Genomic DNA, 20,408 nt, shown 5'->3' with positions numbered 1-20,408 from the left:
TAGAACACACAATAGTCTTGTTCAGTTGTTTGGCTCTTTGCCTAATGGACGCTGCCCCATTCTTGGCTATTATTATCTTACATTTCGAGGCACTCCTATGTCGAAGAGTCTTACTTCCTCTTCATTATCACTATAATCTGCCATTATCCAGAACACTCCACGTTACCATATATACTTTATCAATTAAGATATCCTACTAGTATTGGTTTTATTTTAAACGTATCTGTAGGGCAACCAGAAAAGTGAAAATAATGTATCACTAATAGGTTGCTCTGTATTATACTAGATTCACATTATAGTCAATTATTATTATAGAAAGATGTAATGCTTGTATTGATTTACAGCTAGAGTACACCGCAAGACTTGATTTTTTGTGGCGGGTTCAGGCCAAAGAAGAAATCAACGAAATGACGGAACTGAGGGAACACAATGAGAATATGCTGAGAAACATTCTCCCAAGTCACGTGGCGCGCCACTTTCTGGAGAAGGACCGAGATAATGAGGTAATTGTTTTGGAGTGATTTGTGCATTTATAGATAGTGACTATGGTGTTTATGCATTAAGCAGTGACAAGCTTGGAGATGTGGATCAGTGGAGAAGTTGCCCATAGCAACCAATCAACTCCTACCTATTATTTTATAGAATGTACTTGATAAATGTTACTTCAAAGCTGATTGGTTGCTATGGGCAACTTCTCCACTGGTCTACGCTTTTCACTGCTTGATACATAAAACCCTGTAAGGGTTATTTATAAACCTAAGGACATGCAAACCACCAACGCTTCTTTATACGGGCACGTGCTAATTCTTGCTTGTATAGTGCATAGATGGAGGTGGAATTTTATATATTCCACTATTTCCTTTTTTATATATTCCACCTTTTTGTTAGCGTCTTTGCAAAAGTGGTGAACAATGGCATAAAGCTGTAGTTTTGGGTGAAAATAGCCAGTCACAGCGCAGCACCGAGTATTTAGGAAGGTCCAGAGCCTTCATTCCTTTGCCAGTGCAAAGTGTTTCTCAGCTGCGGCTGAGAGTACCTGTGCCTTACCTGCCTGCCTGTGGGTTACACTACTAGTCTGAACCTTGCCTGCTCGAACCTGCTGGACTTACCCTGTACCCTCCATATACTTCCTTACCTGTCTGAGTACCTGAACCTGCTGTTTCCCTGCACCTTGCTTCGTTTCACTCCCAGCTGGACTTCACTACCTCTGTCTGCATCAGTTACAGCTCACCAAACCTGCATTCACTTACAGCTCATCATACCTGCATTCTGTTACAGCTCATCATACCTGCATTCTGTTTTAGCTCACCATACTTATACTAGACTCTTCCTGCCTGTCACTATCTGGACATTTGTTCATTAATCCTCACTACAGTTATCAAGTGCCCTTTAGTGCTATACCTGGACTTCTTGTTTGCCATTCCCATGTCTTCTCAGTCACTTATTAAAAACCCCACTTTTTCATTTAAGTCTGCTCCTGTTTCTGCTTCTATCACCACCCTGGGTCCACAACAAATTCAGAACCTCACAGTGTTTTTGTCAGTGCAAGAATAGAATGGAGAAGACTAACGGAGGTTGGCCTAAAAGGTAGGGTTCCCCGAAAAAAGCCATTGCTGAATAAAAAGCAGTGGCAGAAATGAATACAGTGGGCAAAAGAACACATTGCATGGACAGAAGGTCAGTGGAAACAAGTGATATGGAGTGACGAAACTAAGATATCGATATTTGGTAGTGATGGGAGAAAATGTGTGAGACGTCGCATCGGGGAAGAGGTGCATCCAGATTGCATTCAAGCGACAACAAAGAATCCTACAAGTGTTATGATTTGGGCATGTATGACAGCAGATGCTGTAGGCCGCCGTTATGTCATAGATGGCACACTGACCAGCAGAAAGTACATTGACACCATCCTACAACCAAAACTTCTACCTTCTATCAGGGATCTTTTTCCAGATAATGCCCATTTTTTTCCCATCAGGATTCAGCTCCCTGCCACACTGCACGGACATGCAAAAAGGGGTTCACGGAGAATGACATACAGGTGCTGGGATGGCCAGGAAACAGCCCAGACCTGAACCCCATAGAACATTTGTGGTACTGTTTGAAAAAACTGGTACATCTGAGGCGTCCATCCAATAAAAGACAATTAATTGAGGCTATAATGGTCTCATGGCACCACATAAAAAAGAAGGAAGAGCTCCAAACATTGGTTGGCTCAATGACACATCGCTGTGCTGCTGTCTTGAAAAATAAAGGATACCCAACGAAATACTGATATAGACAGTAACATCATAAGTACACAGGGATTTTCACCCTAAGTGTAGTTTTCACTGCATAACTTCCCTTGTAATGCAAATATTTGACATCTGTTTATTGTGTTGAATTCAGCATTAAATTTACATTCATTTGATATATGAATCATTGCACTGCATGAAGTGTAACAGTTTTTATAAGCATTCGAAGCTTAAAAACATTCAAATTTCAAAAAGTGTCCGCAATTTTGGCCACCACTGTATATGCACCTGCAATCCCAAAAACACTTAGCCCCTCCTTACAGCAAGTCTATTTCCCTAGTTTTTATAGTTGTCCCCCCACTTTTTACTTTTTCGCCCCCAAAACAAAAGTACTTTTTTGGGGTGTTCTGAGGTAATTTTTTTATTTTTTTGGGCTGACTTGTCCTTTGGGGGGCTGTCTCAAGGGTTCTGAGTCGTTTCCCCACGTTTGCACCCCAAAATATTGATTTTGCACTTTTTTTCATCTGCTATTCATAGGAGAAACTCTTCCGCCTATTACATTGCATTGAGTTTCCGCTTAGGCGAAATCGTCCTGGAATTGAATATGGAGATACTTTGAAAACAGGCGGAAAGTCCGAATCTGCGGAAATTTTTCTCCAAACAGCACTTTTCGCCTCTGATTGAAACCGGCCCATAATGACACATAAAAGCATTTGCTCTGTGGTTTTTATACCGTTGCAGTTTGGAAATAACCCAATATGTCATAGAGAATTGATTTTAAATGGTGCATGGTGCAGTAAAGATTGATTTATTAGTAGAGGTAGGCAGCCATTGCCCTCCATCTGTTAGCTACATGTTCTAGCAGACAATTTGCATGTGTTCCAGCAGGCTACACATATATGTTCCAGTAGGGTACATCTAGATTGTTTCAGTAGGCTGTATGTCCACATTCCAGCAGGCTATACATACACAGCAGAGTACTTGTATATGTTTCTGCGGGTTACACATAAATGTCCCAGCAGGCTAAATGTACACGTTCCAGTAGATTATTTGCATGTGTTCCAGCAGGCTACACATATATGTTCCAGTAGGCTATATGTCCACATTTCAGCAGGCTACACGCACCCGTTTCAACAGGCTACATGTATGTGTTCCAGCACGCTACATGTACAATTTATGTTCCAGCTTGCTGCTGTACATATAAAAGTTCCAGCACTCTTAAGACATTTCAAAACCGCAACATGGACCAGTCATATATTTAAAATGATATTAGAACTCATTAATTAAAACACTTAGTAATTGTTCAGATACTGTATGCACGGGGTGGTCTTCTTTCCTCAGCAGCCTTAACCTCTAAGACGGTTGTGTCAAGTTCAATTATAAAAAAAACGAATTCAAAGATGTACGCAAACCCGATGGTCTTTAGCACAGCCTATTATTTTAATTCTCTACAGACCATTGATAAGGGATCATCAAATCAGTTCAGCTGATTTGGAAATTTGGGCAAATTGTAGAGATTTTCATGTGGCAAATTATTTTGAGCATCGATCCCGATTCAGCCAAAATACAGGGAATAAATAACGCCCACTGGAGAATTAGTCCAATCACGGTGCAATAGAGTATAGAGGAGCCAATCAGCAAGCATCAACAAATGACATACAGTACACTTGTAGTTCACTGCGGCAAGGGGGATGGGTATATAGATTTTGCTTTAAAAAATAAAGTTACAGTACAGTTGCCCTTTTGGATTAAGCCTTCCAGCTCTATAATAAACCCTACAAAGTTGTTCCTTTGCCATTACATAAATTCCGATTAAAAAAAAAAATCTTCAATAGAAAGCACAAAATATATGTTAATTTACAATTCTGCAGTTGCCATTATCTCCTGTAAGGCAGGTACCAGGGGCGACAATCACATTGCATTTACATCAGAGAGATGGCATTTGCAGGTGTTAAATTGCAGCTTTTTATTGTGTTTAAGCATAGGCAAGGCAATTATTTTGCAAAAGGCCGTAACCAGATACAAATATATTATCAGGTTATGTGTTTATTCAAGTGTCTAGTAGATATTTATAACGATAAAAAGCCACTTCATTAACATACCTGCACAATGATGACTATAATTACAGGCTACTCTGGTTTATCAAATGCATGAAGAATATTGTAAACGTGACTCCTTAGATCTCTGTCCGATTTTCCGCGCTGGTTACTTGTCAGTTTGCTCGCACAGCCCCAGTCGTCCTCTTTGCAATTATTTTTCCTGCGGATACATGATGCTTTTGGATCTGAGTAGCTGGCGGAATAGTGATAAGTGAGAACTAAGGCAAAATAATATCATTTATATTACAGCGGCAAACTTTATAGGGGAGTCTCCCCTGTTCCTTATAGTATTTGTATATCCATATTCTGCATAATTTAATATTTTTTTCAGAATGATGGTGTCCTATGTAGGGATGGGTACTCATTACTCCTCCATGCCCTGGAATGTACGTTCTCTGAAATATCCCTTGAAAGTGGTCAATGCAGCTGATTGCACCACAAAATGAGGGCACGCATCGCGCCATGCATTTCCCCGTGCCTGCATACACTACGGTACGCTATGGCGTGCACTGCGATCACACATGCATTCCTATGGAGGCCCAGTCGCGTACGAAGTGCGCATAACCATTTGCGGGTGCGCGTCTCGCACCAGCGGCAAGAATATAACTGGGCATGTCTGTATGTGAGGGTATGTAGCTATGAGGCCAGCGGACGCATGACTGCCGGTCTCAATACCGACAGTGTAATCCCGGCAAGGGATCTAACATAGGCGTCAACATACCGACGCCTATGTTAATCCAGAAGCCGGAACTCCGGAAGGATGCCGGACCGTTCGTCCTATGCCGGGGGTAAGTATCCACGTAGCCAGGGATGAGGGTTTAGGTTTAGGGACCCCCCAGGGTGACTTATGGTTAGGCACTCCCCCCGGTAGGGTTAGGGTTAGGCTAGGTGATTGGGAGGGTTAGGTTTAGACACTAAGGGGGGAGGTTAGGGTTAGGCACCCCTAAAGGTGGGTTAGGGTTATGGTGGGGAAACGGTTAGGAATAGTAAACTTATCTCTGCTGTCGGGATCTCCTCCATCGGGCTGCCGGCGTCGGTATTTGAACCGTCGGGCTCACATCTGGCTGTCAAACATGCTGATTCCGTATGTGAGACCTTTTTTCTGGTTTATATGGTCTATTATATATATATACATATATATGTAAAAATAACTGTTATTTCCTCATTGAAGCAATAGTTAATTGAGAAATTAGTCCTCTTTTAGGGATAATTGCAGTACTGTATCCTTTTTAAACAAATTATGTGGCTGATTCATATTTAGAAGTAAAGCTGAAACAAAATACTGTGTTACATTACACCTTGGTAAAAACCATGCAGCACTGCAGGTGGGGCAGGTATATAATGTGCAGAGGGATTTAGATTTGGGAGGGATGTTTCCAAAATGAAATCTAAATTGCATGGTAAAAATAAAGCTGTCCAGTATCTATGGGCTACATGTAAAAGCAGCCAATATTACCGTGCATGCAAAACTAATGTATGTATTTGCCCCCCTTTGCAGTGCAATGTGTCATGTACAGATGCAAAGTTGCTCCTTGTTTTGTTTTGCTCCAAACTCAAAACCAGCTCCAGTATGTTTTACAGCCCCATTATGTTTTACAGCTCCAGTATGGTTTACAGCTCCAGTATGTTTTACAGCTCCAGTATGTTTTACAGCTCAAGTGTGTTTTACAGCTTCAGTGCGTTTTACAGCTCCAGTATGTTTTACAGTCTCAGTATGGTTTACAGCTCCAGTATGGTTTACAGCCCCATTATGTTTTACAGCTCCAGTATGGTTTACAGCTCCAGTATGTTTTACAGCTCCAGTATGTTTTACAGCTCAAGTGTGTTTTACAGCTTCAGTGTGTTTTACAGCTCCAGTATGTTTTACAGTCTCAGTATGGTTTACAGCTCCAGTATGGTTTACAGCTCCAGTGTGTTTTACAGCTCCAGTGTGTTTTACAGTTCCAGTGTGTTTTACAGCTCCAGTGTGTTTTACAGCTCCAGTATGTTACAGCTCCAGTGTGTTTTACAGCTCCAGTATGTTTTACAGCTCCAGTAGATGGAAATAAATTTCACTGCCATTTTATTTTTTTTCTAGGAGCTGTATTCTCAGTCCTACGACGCCGTGGGTGTAATGTTCGCTTCCATCCCGGGATTTGCTGATTTCTATTCCCAAACAGAAATGAATAACCAGGGTGTTGAGTGTCTACGTTTGCTCAATGAGATCATTGCTGACTTTGATGAGGTAAATATCACTTTCCGGGAGGGACAGACGGACTTCACAGCATATTGTATCCAACCATCCATTGGTATCACCCAGCCGCTCCCCTGGCAATGTCACCATTTGCTGTCGCTGCACACAATGTGGCTCATTTTCAGTACTCCTCCTGTGTCTGAACCTGGCTTGGAACGTGTTACACTTTACAGCACGTGTTTTTTTTTACTTTAAACTTTTTGGAATAATAGGTACAACTACAAATATCTAATGGTTCCAGAACCATAAAAAGCAAAAGACTGCAGGTTAAAAACTTTTAAACAGGTGAATGAAATCTGGGGTGAATTATAATATCAATTCCTTATAATCAGTGTGGAAATTTTGGTCAATTACAGCCCCAGGATTGGGAGGTGCCCAGTAATGGAGGGTTATTCTCCACAGAGCACTGTGCTCTGCTCTCAGGCGCACATGTGGGGACCATAGCCTGCCCAATGAAGCCCCAAAGGGCATATGTCAGCCCATGCAAGACCTCTGGAAGGATGGTGAAGACAAGACTTGATTCTGCAGCTTGACTAGAACATCATCACACAGTGACTGTAGTATGGTTTCCCTTCTACAGCTGTCTTAGGAATTATTAGAGTAGTCCAATACTGAGCACACCCTATAATACCTCTCTGAGATACAGCCATAGATGTAAAATATCCTTGCTTACCCAGGCATAACACACCGGTTCCCCACAGTCAAGGCAATGACATCTCCCTGAGATAGTCTGTGGACACTCATTTGGAGGTCACGCCTCACTTGAGGTCATACTTAGACTCGCTTAGACCACACCCATAAACCACCCAGCTACCCACACCCCTGTTGGACTATCCAAATAGCTCAGACACTCCTCTATGGCCATAGAATATCAGGACTATTCATTGCAAAGAAACTTATCAGTAGGAAGTATGACCTCAAGTGACTAATAGTTGCCCAGGTCCCAATACTAGAGGAAGTGACCATGTGACTTTTTATTATTGTAAATGGCAAAAATAAAATAAGTCACTTATAATTTTGTGAGTATAACCAAAACCCTAAAAATATTGATAGAAAATGCTAAACTTTATTTAATTTAATGTAAAGAGAGATCTGCTCTATAAAAAAAAATGTTTTATTGTAATATCAAAACACAAAAGAAGTTTAAATACAAAAACAACTTGTTTGTTTTTGGGCTGCAGGAGGAAGCTCATACAAAAACAGGCAGACCATAGCAACTCCCACCCGAACAGCAAAGCAGCAATGCTGCTAACCTTTGTGCCACCATGCAGAGATAATTTAAGAAGGATTTCTTCAATGCATCAATATATCCTTATTGGTCTCCTCAGAGAAGACATTTAAAACTGATTCTGAGATATGTTATTATATTACATAGACAGCCAGGGCTGTACTAGACGTGTGTTTAGATTTCAGATTTTGGTGCCATCTGTGCCATATTTGGATGACAACTGCCTGAAACATTTTAAGAACTGCAGCAGATGGCTGCCGAGTAACTAGAGGAGATAGAAATATAATTGCCTTTGAGCAAATGGATTTTATTCTATGCACAATATTATGCTCTTTAATTTCAAGACAACAAGTCCCATAAATAGTGTAAGACACATTCCAAGAAGCCAGGTAGTTAATCAGGTGATTGAAGTTTAAATAGGTACAGTACATGGGCACATCTATAATGGGTGCATCTAACGGGCCCCTAGGTCCAGGGGGGGCCACACTGCACACCCTGCACCCATTCGAATACTTGCTGTCGGCAACGTAGATTTCACCGGGAGCATGACGCAAGCAGCATGTTTCCAAGATCTGCGCCACATATATCATAACATAGCGCAGGCGATGTCTTACCCGAAGTCTACTGAGGAAATTCATCGGCGACAAAGGGGCGGGGCCTGTATGAAGGCTGCACACTGGCCCTCCCCTTTCTTGATCCGTACATTATACTGTACACGTATATGGTTTCTAACATCAAGTGATAGTACGATCCTTTGCAGTTCATTGTTTTCTTCTGCCTTTTTGATGCATTATGGTTGAAATATCATTATTATTAATAATAGTAAACTTTATTTGTAGGGCGCCACGCGTGGTGCGCAGCGCCATACAGAGGGCAAACCAATAAGACAGTACAGGGTAAAACAGTACAGTACAATACAGTGGATAAGTAATAATTAGCACTACAAATCTCAGCACAGCCACTGATGCAGGGGGTGTAATGGAAATATTCAGCGTAAGCTGAAACCTGTAGCCATTGGCATGGGCGCATAAAACGGGTCTAGGTTGTAGGGGTGGAGGCCAGGGGTAGAGCCCAAGCAGGAGGTGTAGAGAGTGTAGCTGATGTGTAAGAGAAGTAGGTATTGGGAACAGGTGGGCGGAGGGCCCTGCTCATGGACCTTACAGTCTAAATACAGCACATAAGTACACTAGCTACTTAAAGGCACCAAAATAATCATCCACATGGTAATATTTCTTCCGTCTAGCTGGGTACCTAACCAATAGGAGGTTATAGGGTAGGGTGTGATCCAATCACATGACGCAACAGCATTCTAATTCCAGTTCTCTTTCAGTTATTAGATGAAGAGAGATTCCAAGATATAGAAAAGATAAAAACCATCGGAAGTACGTACATGGCCGTTTCAGGATTATCCCCGGAGAAACAGGTAATTATCATTGTTGCAAGAATGGGACGTAGGGATGTTAGCACTAAATGTATTTACTAATGATCAGTATATAAAATTAAATGACTTTTTCAACCTTCTTTAAAAAAATAGAGGTCGCTAAAAACTGTCCGAATGACAATAGTAGACTATACTAAGAAAGACCACATAGGTGATTTTTGACCACTTAATTCTAACACCACAGTCTCCCCCTCCTCATTATAATGTTACCACTAGTAGTTTCATGGATCGTTATGTTGGACTATGACAATTATGTTATTAGTTAGCGCTGTTCTTTGGCTGTTTCTATTCTTTGGTTCTTGGATGCTCTTTGGTGGCTACGGTTACTCCGCTGCTTACCGTCACCCCGACAGTCACAATTTTTCGTGGTCAAAACTTATGGGTGGAAACAACTTAGGGCATTGCCTTGGTAGATTATGAGCCTGATTTTTGAGTCTCGACACAGATAATTTTACGGACGCAAATAGCGAGTTTTAGAGCACTGCGCATGCACAGAAGTGAATTTGCGCATCTCCGGCCGATTCTGAGTTGGACATCATCTCTGGGTGGCATCGCTGCAGGCGTACGCAAGAGATCTGTTTCCTGGGAGTTTGGCAGGCATGTAGCTACACTTCCGTTCTATTCTGTCTCTACACTTCCGAGCAGGAAAGCCCGATACTGACGGATCTCTTGAACCCAGCTAAAGGCATTTGCATGTGCCGATACTAATTGTTGTGGCTTTTGATCGGAAAAGCAGTGGGAGGAGCAGCTTGCCTCCTGGAGCCGCACGGATGCCCGCACTAGCCCTACGTATACGTGCACTAGTTTTAGTTTATAAGACTGGCTTCTGCGCCTTTCAGCAAATGCAGCCACTTTGCGTCAAAATCAGGCCTTGTGAACGCATCCTAATGTGCCGGAACTTTCTATTTGGGAAATTTAGGAGGCTTGGTATTGGAAGACCCCTAGAACCCCAACTCATATCAAGCTGTAAAATAGCCTATTACAGATCCCACCTAGATTGATTACATGACCCCTCGCCATATTGTTAATCGTTTAGTTAATTGGCGTAGCGTAAACCATCACTTTACAGCTACCAAGCAAACATCTTATTCTTCTTATAATCTCCCCCTCATTTATTGCCATTTCCTGAGCAAAGTTTTCATAACTGGGAGCAATGATGTCATCCACACACAAAAGAGGTATTTCTGCAATAATACACTTAGTCAATAAGCCCTTAATGTGTTCCCAATTCCTGAAACCCCCCCCTTCCCAAGTCTTCTGCAATACTGTGCATAATGTGAGCTCACACTGATAAACCCTCCACAGGATTTAGGGCTCCATTTGTCAGTCCCACTCTGCTCTCGGAGGTCACGTACACTCATACTACTGTACAGTGTGGGGATTTGCAAGCTTTATATCATTCTGTAAAGCATAAAAGGCAAGTATTGCAGCTGGTCCATTAATCACCCTGTGCCCATAAGGCTGTGCCTACGGCGATTTAATGAGACCTAAGACTACGGCGGATGACTAATAACTTTAAATGGTTTGTTGTGTTGAAGAAAATCTAAAAAAACAGCAATAAATCTGAAACCAAAGTGCATGGTTTAGCAACAACAACGGAAAAAATAACGTCAAATCCTTGTGATCTGCGGTATATGTAATGTGCCTTTTGTTGTGTCTCATTTAGCAGTGTGAGGACAAATGGGGACACTTGTGTGCAGTGGCAGACTTCTCCATAGCTCTGAAGGAAAGCATCCAGGAGATCAACAAGCATTCCTTCAACAACTTTGAGCTGCGCATCGGTAAGCACTAAGGCCTTTTTCCATTAATCCAAACATGCTAACATGCAAAGCTAAAAGCCGACCTAAAGACATTCATGGCTACTGAAAGAGAACCAGATCGAAGGGGTACTTTGCTCAACCCATTCAATACATCTATGAAAACTGTAGAGGTCCCCCAGTATGTTAGGCGTTCTCCGCTGCTGACACTGTAACGTAGGTTATGTTTTGATATGTCGACATTCTGAATGTCAACAATAAGAATATTGACTGGTTCTGACTGTCGACAGTCAGAATGTCGACACGGACATTGTGTTGACTTGTAGCATATGGACATGCAGAAATGTCTACATGGTCATTATGCCGTCATGTTCATTATGTCAACATTGTGCATGTCGACAGACAAAATGTTGACACACTGTTTTTCACTATTGTAACCTTACTCTAAATCTAGAGCTAAAATTCTTTGTCGACAGTTCGACTGTCGGCATGCACAATGTTGACACAATGAACATGTTGACATGACGCCCTTGCTGACATTCTGACTCTCGATAATTCAGAACACGTCGACATTCTGACTGGATACCGTAACAGAACTTTCTTCTAGGATGCGGGTCTGTAAGTAAAATTGGAGTAATCGAAAGCCGATCAGCACAGATGACTGGATGGCTACAGAGTCTTGTGCCAAGGACCTTTAAATAACTCTGTATTTACAAAATTCTACTGGCCACAGTCTATGAGAGTGGGGGAGAGCATATGGTCACAAGTACCGTATGATGCTCCTGTGGTTCTAACTGAGGGGGGGTCAATGCAGAGATGATACTTTTGCCCTTAGCCGCTAGCCTTGGATCACAGTTATACAAATCAATTGTTATTCAGCTTAACAAATGTAACATTATTGATGGTTTTAGGAGATGGTAGCTGAGTAAATGGAGAGATTTCTCCAGATGGGTCATACTAGCAGATATAGCTAAATGAATGGAACACAGTATACATTCAGCAAAAATATATACTGTATAAATGGATTTAATGAACGGCCAACTGTTTTGTGTCTTGTTACACGGGACCTCTACATGTTGAATTATATGGGTTTCACCAGCATGGAAAGCAGTGTGGAGGTTAATCCTAGGTGTGACCATCCAAGTCCTTACTCCTCTGCCACCATCAGAGTTACATAAACACAAATCCAGGATCTCCCCCAGGTCAGACACCTTCTACAGGTCCCTAAATATAGCACTGACCAGGAGGGTACAATGGCTACAAACCTTCACCCACCCGTAGGAACACAGCAGGGTGGGGCCTATAACAAGCCACAATCATGCAAGTGACAACCAAACAGCCTCCATGTAGGATCATAGAAAAGCAGAATTAATATCAGAAAATACTTGGTTGGTCCATGTAATCTTTTCTATGTTCCTCCCTTTGCAAAATATTTTTTGGTATACTTTAAGCCAGCACCTTATTGAGCGCAGCAGCGCCCTTTGCTGGCACCCTCTACCCCCGGCGTACGTGACATCACAACACTAGCGCCGGGAACAGGATGCCTCGTGCCTATCTATGTAACTAGGTGCCTCCCCTCGGCCTTGCACTCTTGCACACCCCTTGTTACGGCCCTGATTTAAGATCGCCTCTGTAATCCGTCAACATGTCCAATCTACTCGATTTCCTTGATAAAAGGGGGGCTAGAAAGGTATATTACTTTTGGTTGTTAACTTGTTATACGTTTCATTAATTTCCCTGACCGTTACACTTTTTGTTTGTTGTTCCTTTTTATAGCAGAATGTTTTTTGCCTTTCTAGGTATAAGTCACGGATCTGTTGTCGCTGGTGTCATCGGTGCAAAAAAGCCACAATATGATATTTGGGGGAAAACCGTTAATCTGGCGAGCAGAATGGACAGCACGGGCGTGAGCGGCAGGATACAAGTGCCTGAAGATACATATCATGTCCTAAAGGATCGCGGCTTTGCGTTTGAGTATCGCGGAGAGATCTACGTGAAGGGCATCAGCGAGCAGGAAGGAAAGATCAAAACATATTTTCTTCTAGGAAGAGTTCAGCCAAATCCACTAATATCGCAGCCAAAAATAATAACTGGACAATATTCATTAGCAGCCGTTGTTCTAGGACTTGTACAGTCTCTTAACCGACAGAAACAGAAGCAAATCCTTAATGAGAATAACAATTCCGCCATCATGAAAGGACATTATAATCGCAGGACACTACTCGCATCCAGCGGGTCAGAGGTCGTCGCGCAGACAGAGGGAACTGATAAACCCGAATTGCCATAAAATACACATTTTTTTCTTTGAATTCATTTTTTTGTATTTCTTTTATATATAAATACACAAATAAAAACGTATAATTTTTTTACAAACCGTATATCATCACTTCTTCCGATAGTTTGTGTAGTGCTACGTAGTCCGTCAAATTACAATGTTTAGTAAAGCTATACAGGACTGGATGAGGCATATTATAATATATCAGAGAAAATATATTCGTTTTCATTATGTCTTGCAATGACGGTGTCCTGATGGGATTGTATACAGGTCAAATATCTGAGAATGTGTTGCTTCAACATCACTGGCCCCGCCCCTGTCTATGAATCCACCAATCTGCACTGTGTATTTCCGAACGGCAAGTCTGCCAAGCTGTCAGTCACCATGTGTTTGCCATTCCTCCCTAACGTGGAACCGTGCATTATATTCAGGGTCACGATCAAATTACACGATTCTTCTGCCACCACGCAAGTTTTTTTCGTCTGGAGTCTTGCGTTCTCTGACCAAATAATTAATAAATCATCTTCACTTACACACAGGTATATAGCATGGGCCTCACAGGCTCGCAAGTTCAATAAAAATCACGGAGAAGTATGCTAGATTAAATGTGTTTAATCCAAAAAATATATTCAAGGCTTAGTTACAAAAAATATTGATAAAATGACACACAGATGCAAATAATTTCTAAAAATAAACATAAATAATTCAGAGTTCTAAGACAACTTACAACAAAGTTCTTAGCACTGCCGTTTCACCTATAAGAAGTTCCTGGCGCATTCACAGCACTTTGTCTGCTCCCCAATGAATGAACATTGAATGCTGGATGGCATTTCTTTTTATAGATCTCAAATTCTTTGTTTTTACTTAAACAGGTTCTCCCTATCAGGTCAGCAGGGTTTGAGATCAATAGAGGGCCCCTGTGATTTCCAATAGAGGGTTACCTGGCCAAGCTAACAGGGTCCTTGCTATAAAGACGTGTGACTATATAACTCCCTCTTCAACTCCCCCCTTCCTGGGTCAAAGTAAACATAATAGTCCTTATCTCATCTTCTATACCACAACATAAATGCATACAGTACAGGATCCTTAAGTAGTGGATCTTGCTTTAAAAAGAGGTCTGGTCTTGGGATGTACAATCCAGGACACTCCGACTGCAGGGGTCATAAAAGGGAGTGGGCTAGTTCTCCACACATGACCTCACACTATTCATTCTTTTTGTTATCTGAGAGCCATTACATTACATTTACAATTCACAATTTACCTTTTGCTAATCTTAAAATGGCCACACATCTAAAGATTATCTGTCCAACCAGCCAAATAGTTGATTGGTTGGAATGAAAATCTGGTAAGGAGTAAAATCAGCAATTTGCTCCCAAACACTGGAAAATGGACCAAAACTGTTGTTTGAACAAATAGTTTAGATCAAACATTTAACAAACTTGTCTGAACGACCATTTTCATCTGTTTTCTGGCATTTAGGAGCAAATTGCTGATCATCAGTTACTCCCATACGTTACCAGATTTTCATTCCAACCAATCAACAAGTTGGCTGGTTGGATGTAAATTGGTCTAGTGTGTGGCCAGCTTAAGTCCTTCCTCACATGCACACAGAATAGCAGTTGACATACCATATTTATACATATAAAATGATAGAACATCATACAGAATAGACTTTGACATGGTATGCATTTTGAGAATATCATAATTTGGCTGGGCCTATTCGCTACATCCGGGTATAATTTATAATTTCTCCCGGAGCTGTGTTAGATGTTGATGGCAGCCTCCTCCTGTCACCAGGGCTGAAAACCATACACATTGTAAAATAAAAAAAAAAGTGGGCACGAAGAGTGCAATACAGTTATAACCAGGGATCAGCATTATTGGTAGTGCACATGCATCAAACAAATAAAATGAGCTTATCATAGTACATGTGTTGTGCAGAAAACCACGACTCCAAAGCAGCTGAGGAGATCTCCAAGCAAGGTGTAATGGGAGAAGTGAAGGGGGCCATGAAAAAAACCCTTGTGAGACACTTCAATTTACAGTAACATCTTCCCCACGATGGTCCTAATACCTCACCACTAATCCCTGCTTCCTCCCTCCTCTTCCTGTTACGTCTCATCACCACAATCTGCATCACACTAAACTCCCTCCACGTTCACCACCTGCAGCATCTCTTCCCATCTCAGGAGCCTGTCCCATCACTACACTCTCTTCATCTCTGTCCTCCCAATCAATCTTACCTCCATGCTACAGCAACCCTGATAATCTCATTTACATCTCTCCCACAAACTCTGTCCCTCTCTCCCTGTGGCGTAACTAGGGTATTTGGAGCCCAGAGCAAATGTGAAAATGGAGCCCACCACATCCTATGTGCGCACACCGGCAAAAAAATGGGCATGGTCACAATGGGCGTGGTCACTTAAAAATGGGGCATGTCAACATGACACACACCCCTTTCTCATCACTCTGAACATTCCTTTCCATATGCACCTTAACCCCTGTAGTGCCCCTTATACAGTACCCCAGTGTGCAATATCCCCAGTAGTGGTTTCTCTTATGCAGGGCCTAGTAGTGCCCCTTATACAGTACACCCAGTAGTGGTCTTCCTTATGCAGCCCCCTATTAGTTCCCCTTATAAAGTTCCCCCAGTAGTGGTCCCCCTTATGCAGCCCCCCATTAGTTCCCCTTACAAAGTTCCACCAGTAGTGGTCACCCTTATGCAGCCCCCCATTAGTTCCCTTTATATAGTGCCCCCAGTAGTACTCCCCCCATGCAGCGCCCCCAGTAGTGGTTCCCCCTATGCAGTGCCCTTTATATAGTGCCCCCAGTAGTAGTCCCCCTATGCAGTGCCCCCAGTAATGATCCCCCTATCCAGTACCCCTTATACAATGCCCCCTTTAGTGGTCCAGGTCCTCCCTATGTAGCGCCCCCAGTAGTCCCCCCAGTGCAGTGCCCCTAGTTGTAAGATCCTTATATAGTGCCCCCAGTAGTAGCCCCCCCAGTATTTGTCCCCAGTAGAGGTCCCCCCTCCCGATGCAGTGCCCCAGTCCCCCCCTGTAGTGCCCCCAGTAGAGGTCCCCCTTCCGAAGCAGTGCCCCCAGTAGTAGTCCCCCCCTCCCTCCGATGCAGTGCAGACAAATACATGTAAAATACAGAAAATCTTACCTGTATCCACGCTCCAGCTACTGCCCCTGCCGCCGTCCGCACATCAGTCCTCCCAGGCTGGCGCGCTCTGCATTATGGGAGAGATGTCATGACATCTCTCCCATTACCCACTGCAGGAGCCAGAAGGCGGAGCTCATGAGTGAGCTCCAGCCCGGCTCTTGCAGTGGGCGCAGCAGCCAATGAGAGTCTGTCTGACTCTCATTGGCTGCTGGTTAACACACACATCACCGCTGCGCGGCGGCGATGTGTGTGCAGCAGCAGCAGCCAATGAGAGTCTGTCTGACTCATTGGCTGCTGGTTAACACATCGCCGCCGCGCTGGCGGCGATGTGTGTGTAAAAATGCACCAGCCTGAGCCCGCCTCCCACCCTCCACCTGGCGCTATTGGTTAAGCACTCAGGGGGGGAAGGGGCTCGGCTGTGCAACACAGGACGGAGCTGGGGTCAGGGAAGCCTAGCGCCGATCCTGTGTAAATGTGTAGTGCCAACCACTGCAGTCAGCACTACACTGGCTAACTACCGTGTTTCCCTGATAATAAGACCTACCCCGAAAATAAGCCCTACCCCTACTTTTGAAACCCGGTCCAAAATAAGCCCTACCCCAAAAATAAGCCCTACCTAAATCCCCATTTTGTCCGGTCCTACACTAAAATGCCCCCAGCTACGCCCCCCCGCATGAAATGGATGCCGCCAGGGGGGAAAGGAGGCCCGGCCGCCGCTGGTCCCTTACTAAATGATAGAGCTGGAGGTCGTGGCCCAGCCTGCTCGGGCCGGTCCTCCACCAGCTTACAGTGAGATACAGTAGTCAGACTCCAAAACAAGCTTTCAATAAAGCTTGTTTTGGAGTCAGCGTGCGTGACGTCATGACGTCACGGCGCGACTCTGAATGGCGAGGTCGACGTCGGAGGAGCCGCGGATCAAGAGCTGTGGACCGTGGAGGAAGTTAAAGGTAAGTGGGGAAATGGTTGGGCATTCAGACTGCATTCAACAGGGAGGGAGAGATAAAAAAAAAATGTTAATTAAAATAAGCACTACCCGGAGAATAAGCCCTATGGGTATTTTTTGACAAAAAAGTGTCTTATTATCGGGGAAACATGGTAGGACAGGCTGGTACCGGTCCTACGGCACCCAGGACACATGCCCTGCTCGACCCCCCTTAGATATGCCACTGCTCTCTCCTGTGCCTTCTGGAATGCCAAATCTGTCTGTAACAAACTGGTCCCCACCCATGACCTTTTCATCTCCAACTGCCTAAATCTCCTAGCCATCACTGAAAGCTGGATTTCCCCCTCTGACACCACTTCACCTGCAGCTCTCTCCTCTGGGGGCCTCACATTTATACCATACCCCCCAGCCTGGGGATTGCCATGGTGGTGGTGTCGGGGTACTTCTAACCTCCGGCGACTCCTACCAATTTATAATCTCAGAACTGTCCCTTTCATTCTCTACAGTCGAGCTTCATGCCATTTGCCTCTTCCAACTTGTTCAGTTTCAAATAGCTGTCATTTATTGTCCTCCCTGACCCTACTATAGCTCCACGTTCCATAACAACCTTGCTTCCTGGCTCCCTCACCTCCTCTCTTTAGAACTTCCCTCCCTCATCTTAGGTGACTTCAGTATCCATATCGATATCCCCACAGAATCCTCTGCCTCTAAACTCCTTGTCCTTACATCATCATTTGGTCTCTCCTAATAGATCTCCTCACCCTCCCATGTGAGTGGACTCACCATTGCGGTATTCTGATTACACCAATCCCCCATCACCATCTCTCTCTTTTAACTTATCCCTCTCTTCTTTTCCACCACTGCCTCCCAAGGCTACAATTACTAAGCGTAACATTGAGGTTATTAACAGCGTATCCTTATCCTTCCTTCTCGACTCATTTCTCTCCCCCATTCTATCTCCTGCCCTGACCAGTGCCATTTCCCTATACAATGTCTCCCTTCTCCTCTCCACTCTGTTGCCTATGGCGGTCACTACTCACTGCTGTTTTCTGCCTTTGCATGTTAACTGGATAAAGTGAGAGTTTACATACGGAACACAGATCAGGAATCCATGGAAATATATGTAAATGAACTATTAATATCATGTATTGGAATCGGTATGAGGTACCGACTGCCGGTATCCTGGCGGTCAGAATCCCGACGCTGGGATCCCGACAGGGTTAACATACTGACACTTGTTGGTCGGCATGCTAACACTCTCCCTACCCTAACCCTCCCTCTTTGGTGCCTAAACCTAACCTCCCCCTAGTTCCTGTACCTAACCTCCCCCTCCCTGCACCCTAAACCTAACCCTCCCCCCTTAGTGCCTAACCCTCCTGGTGCTTGGGGGGGTTGCAAACAGGACCATTCTACAAAATGGAGGTGTAACGCCCCCATTTTCTAGGCATGACCAGACGGAAACTTACTGGCCCGGGCTGAGCAGTTCCACCGGCTATTCTGGGTAAGCCTCTGATGACCGATGGATGCAAACATCGCAATCGATGGTCGCGATGGTGTTCCGATGCTGGGTCTTAGAATGCATCACTATTACACCAGACGACTCCTACTGCGTTAGCATATTAGTTCTACGGTATTACAAAGGCACTACCTTGCAGCCACGCAATACTGTATTACTCTGGATCATGCCATTTGTGTGCGACTCAGAATCTGTTCCTGATTGTTTGCCCCAATCATATAGCCCTAGTTGCAATGAGGCCTTGATATACACAGAGGTTTTGGCAGCACAAAGTGACACAGAGAATTACACTTTATTAATCTAATCCTTGTATTCCGGATGGATAAAACATAAGAACAACACCCTGTGTCTTCCGATATATATTTACTTCTCTTGAAAACAAGACTGACAGAGTGCAGCCATTTGCAGTCCCCATTAGCCCGAATCTGTGGTAAACTTTGCCTGTTGCTTGTCTAAGAGCAGTGTGACAGAAGCATCGACCAGCCAGCGACCCACCGTGAATGAGCGACACTCAGTGAAGTAAAGCTGAGAGCTATTACCATCAAATATTGCAAGGCTGACACATATTTTGGATCCATGCTGTTTTGAAGTAAAGCAATACAACTGAAAACCTGAGGAGCATTTAGGAATGTCCTCAGATAAAGAAAATACAAAAAGAAACAAGAATAAAGTTTGTTATACTACAAATCCTTCTTATCAGTAGTGTAGCGTCTCATCTTAATAGATGATAATTGCATCATTGCCCACAAACATTGATGTCTATGCTAATACAGTATGTGTACATTGGAATTAGTATAATATTGATGTTAGCTTTATCAAACCAAGATGACCAGTTCACTTTATGTTACATATTGATGTTTAAATGCAGCATCAGACCTGACATGAAGTGAAACGCATGTAAACTTAATCCTGTTCTATGCGTCAGTAACCATCTGGGTATGTGCTCACACCTGCATGTCTTTGCATTGCAGTGTTTTTGTTGGGGGGACGTTGTTTGCCACATTTTAGTCCCCAGACATATATATATATATATATTATATGTCTCAATGCAATTGCACTCAAATTCAAGTGTGGATGCATTGGGTATGGACGTAATTCACTGGAGCCTATAGGTGACTTCGGTGATAAATTGAATAGCACTCGCCTTTATATACCTTGCTTCAATTGGTGTTTTGTCTTTTAAGGCAACTGTGGGAGTACGATTCTTCAGATAAACTACTGTGTACACTGCTTCCGACCAAAATTGCTGGTTTAGACCTCAACCTCTCATCATTCATCTGACTCTCTCCACTGATGTACGATTTGCATGTTCACTTACACCTTTTAATTCTGGCATGTACGAGATGGTCAATTGATACTCAATTCCCTGCTTCTTTAGGAAGAATTCCACATCTTTATTTAGATATTCTCTTCCATTGACAGAAGTTAAGATCTTTAGCCAGTGACCAGTTTTATTTACCACCAATCTCTTCTTCATTACGTCAGACTTCTCTTTGATAAAGGATATTTGTGTC

General features: G+C 43.3%; 1 protein-coding gene across 1 annotated transcript in view; it reads left to right on the top strand.

The window, feature by feature from the left end:
* The window catches only part of LOC148474993 (adenylate cyclase type 8-like), a 37,266-nt gene extending 23,925 nt beyond the window's left edge, over positions 1 to 13,341 (top strand). The window contains exons 5-9 of the mRNA XM_088457894.1: positions 345 to 503; positions 6,411 to 6,557; positions 9,125 to 9,217; positions 10,902 to 11,016; positions 12,792 to 13,341. Coding sequence (XP_088314020.1) covers positions 345 to 503; positions 6,411 to 6,557; positions 9,125 to 9,217; positions 10,902 to 11,016; positions 12,792 to 13,279 — 1,002 coding nt within the window. The 3' untranslated portion in view covers positions 13,280 to 13,341. The remainder of the gene's footprint in view (positions 1 to 344; positions 504 to 6,410; positions 6,558 to 9,124; positions 9,218 to 10,901; positions 11,017 to 12,791) is intronic.
* The last annotated feature ends 7,067 nt before the right edge of the window (positions 13,342 to 20,408 follow it).

Source organism: Taudactylus pleione, unplaced genomic scaffold (assembly GCF_031769625.1).
Source record: "Taudactylus pleione unplaced genomic scaffold, aTauple2 ptg000791l, whole genome shotgun sequence".
In the NCBI taxonomy this organism is placed as follows: Eukaryota; Metazoa; Chordata; class Amphibia; order Anura; family Myobatrachidae; genus Taudactylus; species Taudactylus pleione.
This window is presented reverse-complemented; position numbering and strand designations above follow the sequence as displayed.